The sequence below is a fragment of the Lissotriton vulgaris genome, chromosome 3_1, assembly GCF_964263255.1.
Source record: "Lissotriton vulgaris chromosome 3_1, aLisVul1.2, whole genome shotgun sequence".
NCBI classification, from domain to species: domain Eukaryota; kingdom Metazoa; phylum Chordata; class Amphibia; order Caudata; family Salamandridae; genus Lissotriton; species Lissotriton vulgaris.
The window spans coordinates 1247885603-1247910605 of NC_141689.1; the positions used below are offsets into that span (position 1 = coordinate 1247885603).

Here is a 25003-nt window from a genome sequence, read left to right on the forward strand (position 1 = left end):
GGCAGGTTACTCACTGAACCGCAAGAGATCGTAGCGGAATTCGCCCGCCACTTCCAAATGGTTTAAAGTAAGGGGTCAGACCGCCCGGAGGAAGACTCCATTGACCTATTGGCAGACCTTAAAATGCCATCCCTCTCTGATACGGAACGTGACCTCCTGGATGTACCGCTCACCACGGCGGAATTGGAGCGTGCTATCAGGGATTTGCGCCCCGGGAAGGCACTCTGGCCAAACGGTCTCCTGATCGAGCTCTATAAGCTCAAACCGGAGGGTATTAGCCCACATCTCAAATGTATGTTTGACGAAAGCAAGTCGGTCGGGACACTGCCCAGGGACCAAAGGCTTGCGACAATTGTGACAATCCCCAAAGAGGGTAAACCTAGGGAACTGTGTACCTCATACAGGCCCATATCCCTGCTAAATGCGGAACCCAAAATCCTGGCGAACAGACTCCAGCCGGTCCTCCACACCTTGGTCCATCCGGACCAGTCAGGCTTCATGCCCTGCCGTAATACGGCACTCAACCTCCGCAGACTTAACGGGGTCCTAGGGAGGTGCCACACTTTGACTGAAGACGCAATGGTGGTATCGCTAGACGCCACCATGGCATTCGACACCTTCGAATGGCCGTATATGATGGCGGTCCTCCGTAAACTTGGGTTCGGGCTCAGCTTTATTGCCTGGGTTAGACTTCTTTACTCTGAACCGCTGGCACAGGTGGTCGTGAACAACAGAGTGTCGGAGACGTTCGCACTAGGGAGGGGGACGCGCCAGGGATGTCCGCTCTTGCCCCTCTTATTTGCTCTCTCTTTGGAACCACTGGCCACCTGGATTAGTCAGGATGTCTCCCTGAAAGGACTCCGGTGGGCAGACGGCTGGGAGGATAGAATTTCCCTATACGCGGACGACATCCTCCTTTACCTTTCCCACCCTAGGAAATCACTGATAGTGGCCCTAGACATCTTCACCAGCTTTGGCAGGAACTCCGGGTACAGCATCAATTGGAGCAAATCTCACCTGTATGTCCTCCACGGAGGAGCGCCCATCCTGCCACAAAACTGTCCTATACAGGTGGCGATCAAAGGTTTCACATACCTGGGCATCTTTATGTCCAAGGACAAGGTGGCGATGTATGAACGCAATCTGCTTCCGCCCCTTCGGAGGCTCCAGCGCGATTCTGCCGCTTGGCAGAAGCTCCCCTTTTCGTTGCTGGGCCGTGCGGCATTATTCAAGATGATGGCGCTGCCGCGCTTTCTCTACGCCCTACAGAACTACCCAGACCTTGTCCCACCCACCTACTTCACTGCGGTGGAGGCGGCTCAGCAAACCCTCCTGTGGTCTGGGGTGCCTAGGATAGCGCTGCAGAAATTGACACTGGGCTGGTACGACGGGGGTATAGCTTTGCCTGACATCCGTAGGTACTACTGGGCGGCGCACCTCTCGGCGATCAACCAGGGCACCTACAGTGACGGGGGGGGTACTATGAAGAGACGCTGTACTCGCGGCCGGGCAGACATGCTCTGACAGGGCCCACACTCCACTCGGTGCAATTGTAGCACAGGGTCCAACGGACCATGGGATGGCACAACACGCTTACCATAGCCATCCCGCTTTGGGCCTCGGAACGACTCGGCCTCCTAGGTCGCACTAAAGGGTTTAGAAACTGGGATCTGATCGGTATTTCCAGGGTAGGGGACCTTTGGGACTCTGGCGGGATCAAATCCTTTTCCTACCTACAGTCTACATACGAGCTTGCGGACACTGAGTACTTCAGATACCTTCAAATACGCCACTCCCTGCAACAGAATATCACGCAGGGTACGGTGCCCCCCCTCCAGGCTTTCCCCCTCGAAGACAGATTGCTGGATGGCCATATACAAGAACATGCTATCTCGCTCACGTACAAAAAGTTGATAAACAACCTTCCCGATTTGCTCTTGGGCCTCAAAGGGAGATAGGAGGCAGACGGCCTGGAAATAGATGAGGAGGAGTGGAGGAGTGCGCTGGCCTCCCCAAAGGAGGTGGCCATTTCGTCGCGGCTGTGACTCGTTCAACTCAAAATCCTCCACAGGGTGTATATATCGTGTACCAGGCTCCAGAGCATGGGCAGAAGTTAGAGTGACGTGTAGGAGAGGTTGTGGCTCAGTTGGCTCCTTCTTCCACATGCTGTGGGAGTGCCCACTATTGCAAGCGTTCTGGGTGAGGGTGACCCGCTGTATGCAGGAGGTGTGGGAGGTAGAGATTCGCCCAGAGGCGAAGCACTGTCTCCTCAACATCTGGGAGCCGACGGACCTACCGGCAAGGGGCAGGATCTGGGTAACGCTCGGCCAAATGATGGCTAAGCGCAACATAGCTAGACTCTGGGGGGGCGGCCACATTTACGCGCCTCATCGAGTGGAAACGGGACATGGACTGGTGCATGTTGCAAGAGAAGAGTGTCTATGTAGCCCAGGGATGCCCCAACAAATGGGGGGAGATTTGGAACAATTGGATCGAATGTAGAGGAGGTATCTGTGAACCACCCCATTCCTGACACCCCACTCCTGAGACAGAGAGATAATGTTCTTGAATACGGCTGCCATACTCCCTGTGCTGGTGCTGCATCGCCACACCTTAGTTTGACCTACTGTGTGCTCCCTGTGCCTGAGGTGACCTTTCTACGTATTGTTATGGTTTGTTTAGTGATAAGAAAGTAAAAAACAGTAAAGGCCTGGGCATAATCAGAACATTTGCTCAAAATCATATATTCTTGTTGTACACTACGTCAACTCACACTACCTTAAAAACGCCACCGGACCGGGAGGTTGTCGGTACCTGGCTGTGTTAAACATCACCTGCTCTAATGAATAAGCTGCCGGCCTCCGGGTTGTAGGCTTAAAGCTGTGTTCTTAAACCATGTGTGAATAAAGGTCTTTACAAAAAAATAACTACTAGGCAACATTAACGCCATATGGATTGTAAGCTTAAGGTATATTTATGACCGCATAATTGTTCCGAGTTGTCTTTACACAGTAACTAACACCACTGTATGGTCAGTGGATCCATTATGCACTGTAAAATACTTGCACTGAAAAAAGTAACAGTTATTGTACTACCCAGTGTTATCACTGTGATGAATAACGATTAATTTATCTCCATGTTGTGGCCCACAACGATTGAGAGGGAGACTTGGAAGCACATGATTTTCATATCAGTCCTTGTGAAGCAGAAAGTGTATCTCCTTAAACGTAACCAACTAAAGTTATATCCAAAAAACAAACATGAAATCAACCAGAAAGCGTAATCAAAACAATATTTTGTCTGTTGGATGAGTAGGATCTTATCTTTATTTTTTAAATACCATCTCATCCAGCACGGTTTCTTTTGTTGGTTGAATTATAATTTCTCACAGTGGAAAGAAGTTTGGGGTTTTAAACCATATTGCCTTATTGAATTGAAATTCCAAGATGATCCTTGAGAGATTTTCCCAAAAGAATTAATCCATCCGGTACCATTCAACTGAAATGTAATTGAAGAGAAAAATAATGTTCTGCATTTGGAGTTGTTTATATGACTACCTGGTGGTCTTCATTCTGAATATCGGCTAGTGACACACTTCACTGTTGACTACACTACCTCATCCAAGTGTGTTCTCCCATAGACTAAGGTTTATCAGATCATGGTTTGAATTTTTTTTTACATCTGAATTGAAAACTGACTTTGAAACCTAAAATCGAAAATAATTTTTATTAAATTGTGAAAGGATATATTTTATTTTCTCCTGCCACTAGCCGGTCCCGACTCCATCTCTGTGTTTCCACTAGACCTCCACCATAAAGAAGACGCACATTTCATGGAACAGCTGGAGCATGACGAAAGAACCACGGGTGAGCATGCATGCACTATGAAACTGCACCAGATGGAGTATGTGGTCACTGTGCAATGGGCAGAAGTTTTATTGATGACCTTTGCTATATTTATTTATGCAGTTTGGACAAAGCACAAAAGGAAGATCTTAGGTAGAGGGCAGATATACAGCTTAGGGAAATTGAGCTCACATACTTATTGGTTGGGGAAAGTGTTTTGCTGTTGCTTCAAACCTTTAAAAACATAACATTCCTCATGTTATGCTACTTTCAGGGGCATAGTCATAACAGAGGTTAAGGAGACATTACTGAAACCCAGTACAATGACGGACAAAGAGAATAAAGGGCTTGAGTTCTCCGGTGTAAGTCATGGAATACTGCACTGCATGCTCCTTTGTTGTATTTGGACTTTAGAGCTCACATCCCTTCATAGGTGAAGTTGCAGGTTAAAGTTTTAGGCAATGAAGAGAATCCTCTGATGAATCTTTGAGGAACATTTTTAGTTCGGGGCCACACATTGCATACAATGCTAAAATAACTACAGTGTTCCAGGCATCTCCAGACTTTTATTGCTGTATATTTGGAAGAAAAGTGTGTTGCTTATTGTTTATTACTATTCATTTATTTGAGAATCATCCCAACCAGAAATGCTGTACAAAACGATTGGCTTACATTCTGTGCTGTCAGTGTTATACAGGATTGTATAGGCAGTTGGTGGCATGAATCTTCTGGAATAATAGAAGTGATTGGTTTAGAGATAGTTATGAAGCAACAATATAGCATCCAAGAGCCATTGTTCATTTGATCTTTGTTGTGCGAGTGGTTGTGACTGGCTCAATTGTTTTTTGTTTTTCAAACCACCTGGTACCTCTCAGTTCAGTATTCTTTTTGTAACACATTTTATTAGCTATAACAATAACATAGACTATGAATCCAACATTGTATAAACATGTCTGCAGATAAAGTCCCCTAGTCTCCCCACTTCCCCCATGAGTCGCAGACATGCATAAACAATCTAGCGATAGTAATCCTTTTTTCCTCCCATCCCTCCTCCTCCAGCTCATGGAATTCACTTGTCCCCAAATATCCTGATGTCTTCATCAATAGGGAGGGATCTAGCCTCAGGTTTTTTTTACCGGGGTATCCCTCCGTATTGTGTCCAAGTTGCCCATATTCTGTGGTGTTTCTGTGGGAAGCCTTGAGCTGTGTAAATGGGAATTTCCAGTCTCCTGCATCTGTCTAGACTCGCCTTCATGATCTCTAAGCTCCCCAGTTCAGTTCTTGAAGATAACTTATGCAACACCATCCAACCTAATTTAAGATTAATCCAACGCTTCTTACAGAGAACTTCTAGTAAGTGGACGATGATGCTAAAGTTCCTGAAGATGTAGTGTCTTCTTAAGTTTATGGGTGGCTTCTACTGAGCTTTAACATGTATACTGTGCAGAGGATCTCCATGTCTTATTAGAAACATTAAAATCCTATTTTCAGTCTTTTTTTCCCCATGATTTTTCAATTCTTTTCATATTTTCATATGTTTTGGTGTAATTGGTGACCCAAGGGTGAATTGCCTTGGTCTAGAAAGTCTACTGTCTCCCTCAGTGAAAATATAAATAGGGCCTTAGTGCAGGGATTGTAGGAGAAATAATACTTTTCATGCAACTGCTTTCTCTTTCTAGAGACAAATAAAACTAAAAACATAATTTCAAAATGCGTCTACCAACCCAGTCCTGTAATTGCACTAATATTTTTTCATTTCTCAGGAGGTTTATGAATGTGTGACAAGGTAAAAGCATAATATTCTTCCAATGTTATTCTATGGGAAGTGGTCTTAACATAGAAATGTAAGAAATTCTCGAAATTGTCTGAGTATTGGTTTTGAAGATTATAGTTGGGGGTTTGGTGGCTTCCATCTATTGCAGATTCTAGGGGTGTGTGCCATATAGATTTGCCATCACTGTCAACCCCGTTCCCACAGTCAAAGCGAATCTTGTATCTCCCCCCTACCAAATCACAGCTCCGCATTGCCATTATCCCCTAATCAGCGGCAAGTGACTAATGCTGTGCTCACTTCTAAAATGCAGATTCTGCTTTCTCTATATGCCAATCCCACAGAGGCTCATTCCCACCAGCCCATCTGGAAGAAGTGCCAGATTCGATTGCTGATACAAAAAAGACAGGCATCCTTCTTACAAGCGCTTTATAGGACTGTGCTCTGACAAGCTGGCAAGGTGGTTGAGGCAAATCAACCCTTGCCACTGACATCTTCTGTGATACGCATATCACAGGTTTGAATCCTGGAAAGGTCAAGCCCAGCCCAGGTTGTTAAACTGAGTACTGTTATGGTAGGTAATAGAAATATCAATCATTTACAATACCCCAAGACAGAACTACTGTGATATGAAGCAAAAAGTAAGTTATCATTTTTATGATGATAACTATTATTGTCATTGTACTGTCTCATGGTAGAGTCGTTTTGTTGGATAGCAAGATCAGGTCACAGTCCGCTTCTGACAAGAATAGGGATAAAAGTGCCATCTCTAAGACGTTGGACATTTTCACAGTTTTGAAGAGTCTTGTTTACCGTTGTAGCTGGAGGAAAAAAAAATAATATTTTGCTGATTAACACTGGAGAAGAGGCATGCCTCTTAGATGATTTTCGTCCTGTCAGTACTGTGGGATAGCTAGTTCTCAATTTTATTTGGGATGAGGAAAGAAAAAGAATAAGTTAATGATCAACACAGGAGAAGAGGCATGCCCTGCCGTCTCCTACTACTGTGTAAAATTGTACAGTTTGGGCTCAATTCCTGCATTTATATTGCATTTCACTTGGAGATAAAAAAACATAGGACAGGTGTTATGAATTGCACTGTTCTTTAGATGAACAGTCAGTTTGCAAAGAAAGTGAGCCTTTCCTGCATGCTGTTTATTCATGTAGACCATGGTTGCTTTGTTGTCTTTAAGGATTCTGACAATTCCCCCTCCAGGTGGGGAAGAAATGATTTCAGTCCCTGAAATGTGCTTTTTTGTTCCAAATGAGCCATAAGGAGCTTCATTTCCTGGTCTGACCAAATGTAACAGTAGATGGTGAAAATGTTCAACCTCTTAGATGATGTTCTTCCTGACAGTACGGTGGGAGAGCTAGTTCTCAATTTTATTTGGGTTGAGAATTAAAATTAGAATTTTCCTGGACTGCTACTCTGAGTTGGTCCTATACAAAGGGCTGTATATCTGTCCTTTTGAGTCAAGCAAGGGGAACAAGATACCTAAATGAATCTATGAGGCATGGCAGCCTTTGAAACCACAATGCAAAAGTCTTAGGTCTTGACACCAGGAATTCAATTGTTTCCACAACTCCTCACTTTGACAGCAAATAGACCATTCCCAAGAAAGTATTTAGAAGAGTCTCTATAAATACAACCTTTTGGCAAGAACAGGCTCTTTCTTTTTAATCTTTATGGAACATCTTAAGTTGTGAAAGATGTTGGACACCATGGGTAAATTCCAGATCATTTTTCCAGAGATTGGGCCCTTGTCAGCCATATGTTAAGGTAAGGTTATAGGTGAACATCCAGGAGGCGAAGATGGTAGGCTATACAGAAAGAGCGTTTGTGAACACCCCAAAAACCGAACTGAGAGCAAATGGGAGGCATATCTACTGCTCTGACCCTGCTCACAGTCAGGTCGCTCCCCACACTGTTGCACGGCTCTGCCTGCATTGTTTTTGCCTAATCTTGTATTTTTCCCCTGTGCCTAACTTGCTTTCTTGCCCAGACTTGTTTTTAATCCTCTGTGCCTGTTCTTGCTTTCTTGCCGAGACTTATTTTTATTCCTCTGTGTCTGTACTTGTTTTCTTGCCTAAACTTGTTTTTCCTACCTATGCCCAGTTCTCCTGCGGCCCGCCCGTTTTTCCCACCGCTGCGTCCCTGCAGCCCACCAAAATCCCATTCGCCGCCCGCTCCCAGCTGCTCCTCCCTCCCACATTCCCTCATATGGAGGCCGCGCAGGGGTGAAAGGAGCGACCTCTGACCCTGCTTTCAGGCAGGTCGCTCCCCACGCTGCTGCATGGCTCTGCTTGCATTGTTTTTGCCTAATCTTGTATTTTTCCCCTGTGCCTAACTTGCTTTCTTGCCCAGACTTGTTTTTAATCCTCTGTGCCTGTACTTGTTTTCTTGCCTAAACTTGTTTTTCCTTCCTGTACCCAGTTCTCCCGCTGCCCCTGCCTGTTTTTCCCGCCCCCCTGCAATCCCATTCGCCGCCCGCTCCCGCCTCCTAGCTGCTCCTCCCTCCCACATCCCCTCATATGGAGGCCGCCCCGGATTCGCGTCTAAGGCAAGCCCCCTGCGCCAGTCTGTGCATGGACCGCGCCCAGAACCAGGACCCCGCGAACACCACGACGCCCGACACCGCTACGATGCCAGACCCTCCACGCGCTCAACACCGCACAATCACACACCTGCTTCCTGGCCGCCCGAAGCGCACCCGCGGAGCTTTCACCTGCCAGAACGGCAGCTTCACAAGCATCCGACTCACCATTCTGCTGACCAGGAAAGAACCCAACCACCTCAGATGCATCCTGCTCAACACCCTCTCCGCTCGCAAACACGCTGTTGAACTCTGGGACCTACTCGACTCAACCTCCCCAGAAGTCACCTTCCTCAAGGAGACCTGGCTGAACCCTGCCTTGGCACCTGACATAACCATAGCCGTCCCGGAAGGCTACAATATCACCTGCAGGGACCTCACCAATGGAGCAGGAGGAGGAATCTCCATCGTCCACAGGAACACTCTGAGTCTCGACCAACACCGAAGACACCCTCAGCACCGCCGAACACCTGCACTTCCAGATCCACACTGACCCAAACACCACCCTCAGAGGAACCCTCATCTACAGACCCCCCCGACCCTGACCATAGTTCAGCGACTCCATCGCCTACTTCGTCAGCACACACGCCCTCGCCTCCACAGACTACATCCTCCTCTGGGACCTGAACTTCCACCTCGAACAACGACGACACCAACTCCACCACCCTGATCAACAACCTAGCCAACCTCGGACTCAGACAACTCGTCACAACACCCACCCACTCCGCCGGTCACACGCTTGATCCCATGTTGTCCGCAAGCCCCCACATCTCCTTCAACCACACCACCGAACTCCACTGGACCGACCATCGCTGCATCCACTTCACCTTCAAGAAACCCACCATTGCACCCAACAGATGCCTCGCCGCTGCTGGAGCAAAATCACCGAAGACCAGCTAACCACCACCCTCGCCCAGAGCCCACCCTCCGACCCGACCGACCCCGATACCGCCGCCCGCAACCTCAGACAGTGGATCAACGACTGCGCCAACACCCTCGCCCGATCGAGAAATCCTCCAACAGTCACACCAACAAGAAAGCCAGCTGGTTCACTGAAGACCTCCGGGCCTCCAAGCAAACCTGCAGAAAGCTGGAGAAGATCTTGCTCCGTGCACCAACAACGGACAGCGACGCAGCCCACAAGAACGCCACCCGCAGACACCATCACCTCATCAGATGCGCTAAAAGGTCCTCCTTCAAAGACCGCCTAGACAACAACACGCACAACAGCAAAGAGCTCTTCAACATCGTGAAGGAACTCTCCAACACCAACAAAGTCCCACCGCCTCAAGACCTGTGCGACTCACTGGTCACCTTCTTCCACCGCAAGAAGGCTGACATCCACGACAGCTTCAACGCCACGGCCGCCCCGACAACCACTGAGACCTTCGCCCCCACGACCACCATCCGCTCCAACCGCCTGCTCTCCTGGACCAACATTAACGACGACGACACCATCAAGATCATGAGCACCATCCACTCAGGATCTTTGTCAGACTGATGCCCACACCTCATCTTCAACAAAGCCAGCACAGCTATTGCACCCCATCTCCGGAAAGTCATCATCACCTCCTTTGAGACTGTAACCTTCCCGGAGATCTGAAAGCACGCCGAGATCAACGCCTTACTCAAGGAACCCAAGCCGGACCTCAAGAACGTCTGGCCCATCTCCCTGCTCCCGTTCCCGGCAAAGGACATCGAGAAGACCGACAACAAACAACTGACCCGCTACCTTGAGGAGAATAACATCCTGGACCCTTCCCAGTCCGGGTTCCACAGCAACCACAGCACCGAGACTGCCCTCATCGTCGCCACCGATGACATCAAGTCCCTGCTGGACAACTGAGAAACTGCAGCCCTCATCCTCCTGGACCGGTTTGCCACCACACACTACGAACCCGCCTCCACAACGCCAGGATCCAAGAGAAGGCCCTGGACTGGACCACCTCCTTCCTCTCCGGCAGAACACAGAGCGTCCGCCTCCCCCCCCTTCCGCTCCAAAGCCACTGAGATCATCTGCGGCGTACCCCAGGGCTCCTCCCTCAGCCCAACTCTGTTTAACATCTACATGGCACCGCTCGCCCACGTCGCCCATCGGCACGACCTCAACATCATCTCCTACGCCGATGACACCCAGCTGATACTCTCCCTCACCAAGGACCCCCACACTGCCAAAACCAACCTTCACGAAGGAATGAAGGCCGTTGCTGAATGGATGAGGAAAAGCCGACTGAAGCTGAACTCGGACATGGCGAAGGTCCTCATCCTCGGAGCCACCCCTTCTGCCTGGGACGACTCCTGGTGGCCGACCGCACTGGGAACCGCTCCAACACCCACCGACCATGCACGCAACCTAGGGGTCATCCTCGACTCCACCCTCTCTATGACTAAACAGGTCAACGCTGTCTCCACTTCATGCTTCAACACCGTCCGCATTCTCCGCAGGATCTACAAGTGGATCCCCACTGAAACGAGAAGAACGGTCACCCAGGCCCTCGTCAGCAGCAGGTTGGACTACAGAAATGCTCTATACGCAGGAGCCTCGGCCAAACTCCTGAGACGGCTCCAACGCATCCAGAACGCCCCTGCATGCCTGATCCTCGACATCCCTCGCCGCAGCCACATCACACCCCACCTGAAAGACCTGCACTGGCTCCCGGTCAACAAGAGGATAACCTTCAAGCTCCTCACCCACGCACATAAGGCACTTCACAACACCGGACTAACGTACCTCAATAGACTACTCAGCTTCTGCACCGCCAGCTCCGCTCCGCCAACCTCGCCCTCGCCACAGTCCCCCGTTTCCGAAGAGCGACCTCCGGCGGCAGATCGTTCTCCAACCTCGCCGCCAAGACTTGGAACACCCTCCCCATCCACCTACGGCAGACCCAAGACCTGTTGACCTTCAGGAAACTCCTCAAGACCTGGCTTTTTGAGCAGTAAGTAGCAGCATTCCCCAACCCAGCGCCTTGAGACCCTCACTGGTGAGTAGTGCGCTTTACAAATGATATGATTCATTGATTGCTGTTGGAGACCACTTTTTCAATCACCAGGTATTGCTAATATCTTTTTTGAAGGGGCAACACAAGTAGGCAGGTATCCAGATGCTCAACTGTTCCTTTTTATGTATTTATTTAACATATGTCTATAGTACAGCTGCACCTAAATCCTTTAGTGTTTTTTACAATGAACAACAGAAATAGCATCAAACATGAAAAACGAGGCATGGACATTATGGAGACGTTGTCATCTTTTAACAGATGTCAGCCTATTCAAAATAGATGAAAGAGAAGAATCTTTAGATGATTTTTGAAAGAGACAGTCTTTGGTCTTTGATGTAGCCCCTTCAGGATTTGCTGAAAGTAACCTTGAAAAATCTAAGTTCATACATATCAATAATAGGACTGATACCCTGTTCATTTTGGAAATTATTAAGTTTCTGGAGTGCAACCCAAGGTCCTTCTCCTTTCGTGACATAGCCTTTTCAATCTCCTCGGAAGACTCTGGATATCATGTTTGAAATTTTGGAGGGCATGTAGGTGGACCTGGAGGGTGGTTCAAAAAGTGAATTTACAGAATTACTTTCAGCACCCATTGGTCTTGCATGATGGAATGAAAGGAGAAAGTCACCCTCCCAATGCGTGCACAACTTCTGGTACAGAAAGGAGAGGCACTCTTTGAAAGAAATAATGGAGATGTTTTTGAGGGTCCTGAACTGTATCCTTCCAGAATATTGAATCCTAAATATTGTGTTCCAAAAATATCTTGGCAAGCATTTAGACAACAGAAATATATACAGGTAGATATAGATTTATTATAATTAACTCCACCTGTATGTATCTTGGCAAGATATATATCTTCGAGGTACATAGATGTGGAGTAAAGAATAGTAAATTTATACTTACTGAAAAATACCTACCTTCACAGTATTTTTATAGCATGATATTTTATGGTCAGTTACGTAACATAGAACCATCCTGTTGCAGTGGGAGACTGATCAATAGACTTGTGCTTATTGTCAGATCTGCTCTTACTCGAAGTTCCCAGCAAAGCAGATGTTTACTTTCCATTAGGAGCTTTTATTACCCTTCTTGGAAGGCTTGTAAACTCTCATTTATTAGTTTGAGGTAGTGAAAGAGTTAGGTAACGCTATTCTTTTTTATTTTCATTTCGTAAGGGCATCCCCAGTAAGAAGTTATGAATAAACTGTCAAAGGGTAAATCCAGTCGCTTATTGTGGAGGTCCCTTTGAGTGTACTAAGGTGTGAGACATGGACGCCTGCTGAGCTGGTAGTAGTTTAGGCTTTGGTGTCTACCCTGACATGCAGTAAAACATGCTCTGTGGCATCTCTGGACCTTTACTCTTTGGAATGCTGGTCCTTCACCAGAAATATACTTATGATGTTATTGTACTGCTGAGTGATTGTTTGTTTCTAGGCCATCTAGTGCAGAACTACAGGACTCATTTAACAATGGGAAGAATGTATTGGGGACCATGAGGGAATGAGTACTCCGGTCCTTTGGCAGAAGCACTCTCCACAATATCCTACTGTCCTATCTGGTTTGTGTAGGACATCGGGCCATATTACAGATAGTGCCCCTAGGATGCAACGGTGCGTGCATTCTCTTTGTGCACCCCTGGGGCACTTTGGTTTTACAGTATGGGCCACAGATGCTTGTGCGGCCTCTTCTATAATACCGATATTGCTAGTACACAGGGAGCCCCAGCACGGTCATGAAAGGGTGTTGCCTCAAATACACGGGAGTGTACCTCATGCAAATGAGGGAATCCCTTTGACTCTGCACCCACACCTTATAACGGACACATGCGCAGAGGCAAACATGCCCTTAGAAGGCGCACTGACAGTGCACCATAAGAAGGTGGTGCTTTGTCAGTGCACCCCCTGAGGGCAGCCCTCTTGAGTGGTTAAAGGGTGTGCCACGGACCCCCCGCCAGACATCCCCTTGCAGGTTGGTGCAGTCACTCACTCTCTAATCCCTCTTTAAAGTGCAAGTGGGTTTCTGCCTTTACTGCGAAACACATAGCAGCTTTCTTGGAGCCGCTCTGTAATTCACTTGAATGCACTGCCCCTGGGGCAGCGTGAGTTCTCGGTTGCCCTGAGGGCAGCACATTTATCACAATTGGGTAATCTTTCCTTGTTTGCACCCTGCACACGTTGAAAGGTGCGTCATGGTGCAAACAGGGAAAGTGCACCCTTATAGTATTATAGGCCCTGGTGTAAGACATTAGGTCCCACTCCCTAGGGCCAGGGCCTGGATGGTTTACCTCTTGAATGACGAGTTGAAGGTCTTCCAGTAAGAACTTGTCGTGTCACGGGTGTGAAAACTGAAATTAAAAGGTAAGTTCCTTTTAAGAAGGGGAAACAGCAAAGCAGGAAACAACACTTAAAAATGGAGGAGCATCAGGTAAAGACTTTTCCTGCTTACGCTGATAAAAGGAATAAACAGTAACTGGGTGGGGACAGACAGACAGTGAAGCATGGGTTGAGGAGCAGGGTGGGTGCATGAGGGGTGGACTTGTTGTTATGTATACATTTTTAGATAATTATTTGTGTAGAGGCAGTTTTCTGTACCTGCTTATGGTACAGGCATTAACTGTCATTCTGGAATGGGAGAGTAACACAAGAGACCTAGTTATTTGAGTTTATTTTCCACCTGAGCTTTTCAGAACTACAAGAAGCAGCTATGGCACTAATGGATTAATTGACGTCCTTCTACATTAGTTCAGGGTTTGTGGCGCCAATGGCATTGATTGTCACTGTTCAGACCTGGGCCTGTCCTGATGCATCCAACCACTTATGATGTAAAGACAGATCCCACTGCTTCAAAGGCCTGTTGCATGCCCAGTTTTCGCCATCTGCTGTTGACTTCACTTTGTAAAGTCATATGGCGGAGGGGACAGTCCAGAGTCTCCTTATTGCCCACCCGAAGACTCTTCTGTACCGAGCAGAGAAATAAGAGGCAGAACTGAGAACAAGCAATGTTTAAGACTGCCAGTGGACAAGTGTTGTTGGGTTGCAAACACATGTTCTGATCAAACTCCAGCACGTTTGGTAAATTACACTCTCCTGATCAGTTGGCATGGAGTTGAAAGTTCTTTCCAGTTTTAAGGCCTTGAACCCTTTTTTTCTGGAGGTGACCCTCTACACCAAAAGAATACAGAATTATTCTAAGCACAGCCTGCACCTGCAACATTTGTATAATCTATAGAAAATGCAGAACTAGTAGTCACCAGTCTGTTCAGGATTTGCAATAATGACATAGGGAGCAAGCCACAGTACAGCCAGGAACCAGCAACTAGGTCACTAACAGATTCTGTCCAGGGTGTCAACATCACATGGAAATCACCAAAAAAAGGCAAAGCAGAAAAGATATGGCAACTATAGACCTCTGTTTTTTCTTGTGCACCCCAATGCTGGTAACAGATTGAGACAATGAGTACTCATAGCACTGAGCATGTTAATCTAGCCTGTGCTACTCAGCACACAGAGCCAATGAGGAGTGGCTATCTTTGAACCTACTTAGAGTTTTTAAACAGGTATGCAGATTCCATGACATCACACTTACACCATATTTAGTGATTTGGTTAGCTAGAAATAATTGCAGTGTACAGAGATTATATTAGAAGAGACTCTTAAATTTGCCAGCTGTTAATCAGGATAAGTCAGAGTGGAAGGTTGGAGGTGCATCTTTTTAATATTGAATAGTTGGTATCAAGTGGGGGTGGCAGCAGACATGATTTTATTGTTGAAATGAGCTCCAAGAGTTTAGGAATCAGAGGATTGGAAAAGAGTCAGGACGGAATGACAGTGGTGATGTATGGAGTTTGGGTGCATCAAAGTGAATCATGGGAACTAACAGGTACATTCATCAATGTAGGCTTTTGCGATTTCTTAATTGCGATTATTAAGAAATCGCAATTAAGGAATTGCAAATTCTTATGCATCTAGGAATCGCTATAAAATTAGTGATTCCCAAACATTCCTTAATTGCGATTCGCAATCAAGGAATGCCTTCCCATTTTTTCCTATGGGCCTACAGCCCCATAGGAATGAATGGAAGATTGCATGCGCAATTTGCGAGTACCAATAGGTACTTGCAAATTGCGCATGAAATTGCAAGGGTGTCAAAAGGACACCCGTTGCACACCTGAAATTGCTCTGTGCACACATGTTGCGCACACACATGCCCCAAGGGCATGTGTGTGTGTGTGTGACCTACAACTTTGGAAAAATGCACTTTAGTGCATTTTTCAAAGTTTTTGCAAATTACCATCGAGTTCAACTTGATGGTAATTTGCGCCCCCTAGTAGCGAAATCGCTATTCTAAAGTGATTATTGCATTTAAGGAATCACAAATTGTGATTCCGGATGGAGTTGCCATAACTAGATTATGAATACGACTCACTGAGGTCACCGAATCTAATATTACTGGTGATTATGGTAACATCCATTTAAGGCAAATTACCCGCCTAGCTATAAGAACCAACAAAAATATTAAGGAGGCCTGTGAATTAGACAAATTAAAACTAATACCTTCCTCTTGTAGGACCCCAAATATAACCAGACTTAAGCTTACCTTGATGTCTCGCCCCAGAACCTCCGAGACAGTCTTACCTATGTCATGCCGATCATCCGCGTCATCAGTTTCACATTTCAGACAAACCTTTCGTTGGGCACCTCCCAGTTTGGCAAGGTTCTTTGGCTACCAGTAAGCCCTGTCGAGTGTGAACAAATAATTCCTTTTGAGATAGGCAGCTTTGACCACATTCCAAAGGGTGCGCATTGATACTTGCTATAGGTGTGTTACATTGGTCGATGGCAGGTCTCTTCTCCAGGACTCCTCCATAGGCGATGAAGGGGTTAATTCTTAATTAAAAGCCAATACCATTCTGAGACTTCCTTTTGTTGAAATAAGCGGCCACGACAGGAGAGTTCATACTCTACACTATCTCCTTCCTCTTTATCTAAATGTGAGGCCCAACTAGATAATTGATAGAACTTGAATCTTGCAAGTCTTTTGTTTGTAAGAGTATACAGTATGTCCCACGAATGAAGTTTATTCCCTTCAAGCAGTTGACCCCAACTCATAATACCTTTGTACAGTGGATAAGGGAGTCTTTTAATCAGACTGGCGTGCCTGGGGAGTTCCAGATGGGGGCCCCTGCCCTATAATAAGAAATCTTCAGGATCTTCCTGATTAGGAACCAAACTTCACAGGCCGAACTTAAAACCTTCAGTCTTCTTTTTTTAAAGAATTTAGGGTGACCAAACTTAAAAAGAACTCCATTGCCCCTTGTGGGGTGTTTGTAGACATCGCTAGCATCATAGAAGCAAAACATAAAGAATTGAAGAGGAGAGGTCTTACATTTTTCATTGAAAAGCAAAATAGTAAAAGCATAAATCCGGACTAGCAATACCCCCCTCCTTATTCGCCCAGAGAAAAGTATTTTAGAGAAAAGTATTTATTAAGGTTTGTGCTTTTTTCAAAGCAGACTGGTCAAAAGATAAGGGGATCGTGTTAAAAATAAACTTTGGCAGAATTGACATCTTAATTAAATTAGAGCGACCAAAAATGGATAATGCAAGGCTATTCCAAGAGTTTAGAAGTAAAACCATTTCTTTCCTTTTGAGCTCTAAATTAGCTAGGGTTGTCTTTGTTATATCATGAGTAATTTGGATGCCAAGATAGTGGATTTGCTGTTTTGTTATAATTGAGCTTACAGGTGTGTTCAAAGTCATACGCTCAGTTTTTTGAGGATTAATAAAATAACCTGAAATTCTTCCAAAATGTATCAATAGCTTCTCCAGACAGGGTAAGATAGCAGGAGACTCACTAGAAAAAATCATCAAGTCATCTGCATATAAGGCTACTTTTTTCTCCCATCCCTCCCATCTAAAAGGTGTGTATCTATTACTGGCCCGAACACTAGAAGCCAAGAGTTATATATACAGGTCAAATAATAAAGGGGATAATGGACATCCCTGCCTTGTCTTTCGTTCCAGCCTACTTGAGTTTGGGGAGATTGCCATTGATAATAAGTCTGGCAGTGGGCAAGTTATAGATATCTTTTAACTGTTCTAATAAAATAGTCTCTTAACCTAAACGGTTAAATCATATATGTTAAATAAAAAGGCCAGTTCACTCGATTAAAAGCCTTCGCTGCATCAAAGGCAACAATCGAGAGGGGACAATTGTGGGCAGCAGCTAAGTCGATCGCCCCGATTAGTTCATGTGTTAGCTCATGTAGCTGACTACCTCTAATGAATTCCTTTTGATCCGGATAAACCAAAGAGCTCATTACCAGATTCAACCTCCCTGCTAAAATTTGTGCAAAGAGTTTATAGTCACAATTCAGCAGGGAGATAGGTCGGTATGAATCACAGTTCATTAGGTTTTTATTTGGTTTAAGAATTAAAGAAACTGCAGCCTCATCCGATGACTTGGGGATTGGGTTATTTTCCTGAAAAATATTATCAAACAGAGTCGCAGGCTTTCAGCTTCATCCACATTAGGCAGTAAGTGCCCATCTGGCATGTTTTGAGAAGCCATGCGTTGATGATTCTTGCTTGCAGCCTCAACTCTTTGTCTTTGCTTGTGGCCCTAATGGGCTCTGGAGCCTGCCATGAATCCCTGTAAGAACTACCCAAGACAACTTCTGAGCCCTGGCACTCTGACCTCTCAGCCTTGATGCTTTTGCCACCAAGTGCATTCTCTGTCCAGTCTTTAACACTGAACATGCTCACAGCCATATATCTCACATGACAAGGAGGTAAGAGCCGTACCTGTCTGAATATAATTTGACTATACTATGCCTTGGGCTCCTGGTGCAAATGCACTGGTCATCCGTCTGGGAAGATATATTGGTTATATCAATGTGGATTTTGTTTTTAATAGCTGTGTACTGCTGCACACCGCAGTTGTTGAAAAATCATGTTGGGTGCAGGTGCACTCAGGATGCATGATCGTTAGAGGTGGTAGTACATAAAAGGAGTAGACTCTACAAGTACCTTTGGCATCGGTACCCTATTTTGCATATTTCCTACTGAAAATGCATATCTCTATAGGCCTCACTGTAACTTAACAGTGATTATTGTAAAAGGGGCTTAAGTTTGTTAATTATTTGATAGATTTTTAACATGTAGAAAATGAATGACCCATTTCATTCTGTTGTAACAGAAGCTGGAGGATTGCGAAGACCACGAACAGCGGTGGACTCTATAAAATGTTCTGAAGATAGACTGCTTGGCAGAGCTTCAAAAGCTGAAGTGAATGTGCACCATGGTTCCCACAGAGGAATGGACTCTAGAAATCAGCAAATAACAGAAGACAATTGGGAGTTTCAAGGACAGAATACTGCACTTTTCCAGCTGGGTATCAATAACCCTACCTGTTTCATTTTGCCCCAGGGAACTCCCAAAGCAGAGTTACCAAATACATATAATGAATGTCAAAGTAATCGAAGGAATACAAAATGTCTTACTCTTATTCCAAACCTTCAGCGAAACCAGCGGCCATACACATGCACTGAATGTAACAAAAGTTTCAGTCAAAAAGGAAATCTTAGTGCACACAGGAGAATACATACAGGTGAAAAACCATACACTTGTGCTGACTGTCAAAAAAGGTTCAGCCGGAGAAGCAATCTTAATGAGCACCGTTTACTGTTACACACTATAGTAAGACCATTCAAATGTACTGAATGTGACAGAAGCTTCACTCGTAAAAGCCGTCTTGATAAACACAGAAGACTTCATTCTTGAATTCAGCCTACATGGAAATCATTGCCATTAAGTGAATCTACTAATTGACAAAAGGATAATGTTATCGAAAACCAAAAAATGTCAAAAGAGAGAAAAAAGAATGCCAAGAGACAGCAATCACAGAACAGAGCACCGTCCGTATAAGACCACATCCCAGCCACAGAAGAGTTTCTTGATGCTGGTGTCAATAAGAAGTTTATGACTTCTAAAAAGAAAATGTTGAAGAGGAGTATAAAGAAAGACAAAAGAAACAGATGAGTAGTATTTCATAGGAGTATTGTAAGTGATGGGAACAGTAGGGCAGAGAATGAGCATACATTGTATGAACATATTATGAGCAGGAGTGAAACCACTTTGTAAATTAATGCTATTGCTTCAGTGCCAAAATCTAATTTGAGTATAGCAAAACCTACATTAGAAAAGCACTGTTTACTGTCTCACAGAATATGTGTAATGCTAACTTTACACAGGGTAACAGTTAATTAGATATTTAGAGCCACTATACTAATAAATGCACATCGACGTTTAATACTACAGTACAAAGTTCAAATTGAGTTTATTACCACAGTACAGCAAAATCTACACTGGAAAAACAGTTGTCACTGCCTCACAGATTGCAAGCAGCTATTAATATACACAGGGAATTAACTCTCCTAATAGTCATGGAGACTTCTCAATATGATTTTACCATACTGCACAAATGTAACCTCTTGCATCCTGGGTTATAATTAAATACCCTTTGTTGAAACAAATATACATGAATAAATGCGTTTGCATAAACCATATATGTAGATGCGCATAGTGTAATTTTTATTTATTTATTACCGTTGTAGAGGGAGGGAAAGATCACGACTCATGGCCCCTAAATACTGTTAACAATGGTAATAATCGCATATTTAATTCTTTGCGTTTAAAAATATATAATCAAGTTTGAGTGCTTTTATTACACAACAAGCTGTGGCATAAATTCTACATTTCACAGGGAACCTTAAAATATGGGAAATGTGTGATGTTTTCCAGTGAAATACTGATCGCATCATCATAGTGACTGCCTCAAACCACTCTGCAGAGCTTTATACCATTATCAGAGCCCCAGGGATTATGCAGTATAAATATCCAAACTATGAAGTAAAGTTATTTGAATTACTGTGAAAACACAAATTATACAGCCTTTTCTCTAGCCATGTTATTTCGTTCATTTGGGCTAGAAACAACCTTTTTTGTGAAATCTACAATTTTTAGCAAATTCAGGCAACTTTAATAAGTCTATAATTATGTGGTAAAAACTACAGCCATAGAAATGCATAAATCTAGGTACTCTCAGGAGAGACAATTGTTTTATCAACAATAATTTTATGAAATTAACACTTAAACATTCTGTTTCCAATTCATGCCCATTGTTAGCTGCATTTGAAGAAAATAGCTTTATATTTCTGTTGAGGGTTTTAACCACTTTTAATACCAGAACAGAAGACAGAAATGCTTCACAAGATGTGATCCTAAAACCAAATGTTCCACAGAATGTGATTTTGTTTTCTTATATCAAAATGTATCATCCTTAGTTTTGAATCCCATACATGCAAAACAGTAATTTCTCAGAAAGAATTGGCCCTGGCTGTTTTATGATCTGGGGGTTGGTGTATTAGGATAATGTGGCAAATTGTTTGTCAGCCGTCAAGTGGAAAAGAGCTACTTTTTATATAAATTATTTTTTAGCTGTAAATAATGAATGTACAAAATGGTAAATAAATAAAAGTTACAAAAAAGTGTTTCGTGTGTAAGCTTACCATTTGCCCAGCAAATGGTTCTAGTATTGATTTGCCAATTGCAACTGCCTATGCTTGGTAAATTGTGACTGTATTAATTTGCTTAGTAGACTTTCCTATTTCTATTTGCAGTAGGAAAGTCCTCAAAGCTTTGAATTTATTTAATTGATTGTCTTTTGTCAAGTTGTTTGCTGGCCATGAAAATATGGTAAGACTGAATGCAGATAAGTCATGAGTAAGTAGCAATGTGTCCATAATAATACAAAGTGTTTAACCAGTCTGTATGAATTAAGGTTTTCCACACTGCTTACATGGTGCCCCACTAATAACCTCAATGTTTAGCGTATTACTATAACTTATAAGTATGGATAGGTTTACAAAAGCTAATAGTAATGTATTTATCTTGTTTCAATTCAACAGGAAATGAAGACCTATGACACAATGCTTTTTTGTAAAGGTGATTAGTGATCTTTAAAGGGTTTGCTTAATTTTTCGTCTTCCTCTTGCATTTGTCTGCTTAGTCTTCTCTTTACTTCCAGTGTCATTGTCTTACGCATGCTTTGCTTGTTGTTCTTGTCTTTTACTATTTTTCCCAAGGATTTGCTGATTTTTGTCCCTTCTGCAATGGTTTTCAGTTTTTTCCAATCTGTTTTGTTGCTATTTGAAGTCGCTCAAGTGTGTGTTGTGCAGTTATTTTGCTGTTTTGATTTTTGCCTTAATATTTTGTCTTTTTTTTAATGTTATGCACCTTTATCTGCTATGGTTTCAATTTTTGTTTGCATTATTTCGCCATTTGCTAAGTCCTCCAGACTGCAAGTGTGTGCAGTATGAGACTCTGGCTGACATGGATGCAGTGCGTAATTGGAGCCGGTGGTTGCCAGTGGGGCTACCAGCACTTTTGTTTGAGGACCAGCATTTACTTCCCCGCAAGAAAGTAAGGGGTGGGAAAATATGGGTCAGAAAAATAGAGGAAGAGAAAGACCGCAAAAACGCCACTAAGGGAGAAGGCAGGAGCCAGCAAGAGTGAGGAAAAATCTGGTCGTCGATTAAATACTACTAGCCTTGGTGTTCGAGGCATGTGGGCTGCTGAATTCATATCTGTGCATAGATCGCTGCCTAGTGTTGGGTCCGGATGATTACACTTTGTTGTCCTGGAAGAGTCTTCGAAGTATCACGAGATAGGTGACTCCTCCCCTGGACTACAGTGCGCATGGGCATCTTCTCCATCCTCAGATTGTTTTTTTCCGCCATTGGGTTCGGATGTTATTCCTATACTCCAACTTCGGAATCGAAACAAAACTTTTATAAAGGCCTTCGACTTCGACGGTATTGTTCTCGCTCTGTACTTCTTGACTCGAACAAGCTTTCCCTCTCGAACCAGTCGTCGACACGTGCCGTTGGGCCTTTTCGACGCCACGTGGGCCTGCTGTCGATGGAAAGGAGCCCGTTTAAAAGGTGCCCACAATGCCACTACAAGTTCCCGCATACTGACAAGCACTCAGTATGCAACAAGTGCCTTTCACCAGACCATAAGGAAGAAACCTGCCCAGCCTGTGCCCAATTCCGGTAGAAGAAAACCATACGGATTCGACGGGCCGCTAGGCAAGAGATGCAGCGACAGGCACCGGAACCAGATAACATCTTCGATGATGACCAAGAACTTCCAGAAGCTCCAGATTCGGACCTAGAGATCGTCACCTTCGAGGACTACTCGGACTCCGATGACGAGATCCCACCGGGGCAAATCGTGAGTACACTGCCCTCGACACCGATTACCCAGTTACCGAAAGCTCCGGTCGAGGCATCGCCAAAAGGCCTTAGCCAAGATCCGAGAAAACATTTGCCAGCCCCCCCGTCCGGCTCGGCTCCGAAACCGAAACCTAAGTCTTCAGAGACCCCAGGGCCAAGTAACGTGATCCCAAAGAAGGTTCCAGAGCCCAAAAAAGTTGTCGACCCGAAGAAGGCCGTACAGCCTAAAGGCGTCGACCCAAAGAACACCGTCGACCCGAAGAAGGCCGTACAGCCTAAAGGCGTCGACCCAAAGAAAACCTTTGACCCGAAGAAGGCCGTCGAGCCGAAGGGCGCCAACCCTATAGAGGCCGTCGAGCCAAAGAAGGACACCGAGCCGGAAGGCACCGACCCGAAGAATGTCATCGACCCGAAAAAGCCAGCTGTGCCGAAAGTTGCCGAACCGAAGAAGGTCGCCGATGGAAAGGGTGCCGTATCGAAGCCTGTAATCCGGCTGGAGAAGGCTATCGAACCAAAGACAAGCGTTCCGAAAACACCAGTCGATCCCAAAAAAGCCATTGACTCGGCAAAGGACAGTCAACCGAAAAAACCTGTCTAGCACAAGAAACGTGTCGAACCGAAAGACCCGGTCGACCCAAAATCACTCGTCGACCCGAAGAAAGGGCCCGAGCCGAAGAAGAGCAATAAGGCACCAAAAGTCGTCTAAACAGAAGGTGTTATCGACCCAAAGCCAAAAATGTCAAAAACACAACCAAGGACAGTGGAGGAAGAACTCTTCCATCCAGATCCATCAGACGAGAAGGCAAAAATATATATTAATCCTGAGACTGGTAAAGTCACAATCCTGCACAGGAAGAAGAGGCCACTGGACACGGACTCTCATTCCCCCATCCCACTAAAGAAGAAGGACTTTGGGACTTCTCCCGCTAGACCCTTCATTCCTGTCTACCCCACTATGCCTACTACAACTTTTGCTCCTTACTCTCCTTCTCACTATGGGGACAATGAGGGAAACACAGGGGAGGATCCACAGCATGATTATGGTTATCCAGAGGATCCTAACCCCCAAGATGAACTTTGGGGGAGCCAACTGACCCATATGACACCCATCCCATCCCTGACGTCTCCTCATACCCAACTAAGCCGTCACCTACTGACGACACCATTGTATTCAACCAACTAATAGACAGGGCAGCGCAGTACCACAACGTAGACCTGCAAAATGACCCTGTAGAAGAAGACTTCTTATTTGACACCTTCCCTACTTCAGAGAAAAGCGTCAGAACACTTCCTATGCTAAAGGGAGTGTTACAACACGCGCCTAATATATTTAAGGATACAGCAAGGGCGCGCGTAATCAATCCCAGGATTGAGAAGAAGTATAGAGCAGACCCTACGTACATCAGAGGTCAGTTACCATTAGACTCGCTGGTAGTGGCTAATGCACGCAAAAGGGCCAACTCACGGACAACAGGGGAGGCTCCTCCTCCTGATAAGGAGTCAAAAATACTAGAGGCCTCAGGTAAAAGGGTAGCATCACAGGCCTCCCATTCATGGAGAATTGCGAATACACAAGCTCTGCTAGCTCGTTACGACAGGGCACACTATGACCAGCTTGAAAGCTTAATGCAACACCTGCCTGAGCCTTTTAAAGCCCAAGCTAATGACCTCATACAGGAGGGAAAATTTATTACAAACGCCACCATCAAATGTGCTCTTGACGCAGCAGACACCGCAGCCAGGTCTATTAACACTAGCGTTTTACTACGACGACATGCATGGCTGCGTATTTCAGGCTTTAAGAACAAAGTGCAGTCCACCATTCTTAACCATCCAGTCAATCAAGACTTCCTTTTTGGCCCTGCAGTCAACACCATTTTAGATAAAATGAAGAAACTGCAAAATCAATGGGTGCATTGCAGTTTCCGCAACACAGAGGGTCCTTTCGACGCTCCTCATACAGAGCAGCTACACGAGGCAATACTTCACAGACCTCATCCTCATACAAAAGCAACACCCACGGTTCCTTTAACAAAAACTCCAACAGAGAAGGTTATAGGGGCAACAATAACAAAGGAAGAGGACGTGGAGGCAATAACACCAGAGCCTCCACTGCCACAAAACAGTGACTTCATCACGCTACCTCCAGATCACCTAACACCGGTCAGAGGCAGACTCCCAACAATTCCTACCTGTCTGGAACGCAATTACCACGGACAGGTGGGTGAGACAAATTATCCAGTATGGTTATTGCCTTGAACTCACTTCTACCCCACCAAACATACCACCCAGACACCGCCCTATGTCTAAAGAACACATCACCCTGCTACAACAAGAGGTGAAATGCATGCTGGAAAAGGGGGCCATAGAGCCAGTCCCTTTCCAACACCAAGGGACAGGGGTATACTCCCTATACTTCCTTATTCCCAAGAAGGACGGTTGCCTCAGACCAATATTGGACCTCAGACCCCTAAATCAATACATACTGTCGGATC

At 45.1% G+C, this 25003-nt stretch overlaps 1 protein-coding gene across 3 annotated transcripts in view; it reads left to right on the top strand.

Moving 5' to 3' along the window:
• LOC147727741 (uncharacterized) overlaps positions 1 to 19776 on the top strand; it is a 173484-nt gene extending 153708 nt beyond the window's left edge. For all 3 annotated transcript variants that reach the window (XM_086961745.1, XM_086961746.1, XM_086961747.1), the window contains 2 exons: positions 3771 to 3866; positions 18410 to 19776. In XM_086961745.1, coding sequence (XP_086817871.1) covers positions 3771 to 3866; positions 18410 to 18993 — 680 coding nt within the window. In that variant the 3' untranslated portion in view covers positions 18994 to 19776. The remainder of the gene's footprint in view (positions 1 to 3770; positions 3867 to 18409) is intronic.
• Positions 19777 to 25003: the final 5227 nt, after the last annotated feature.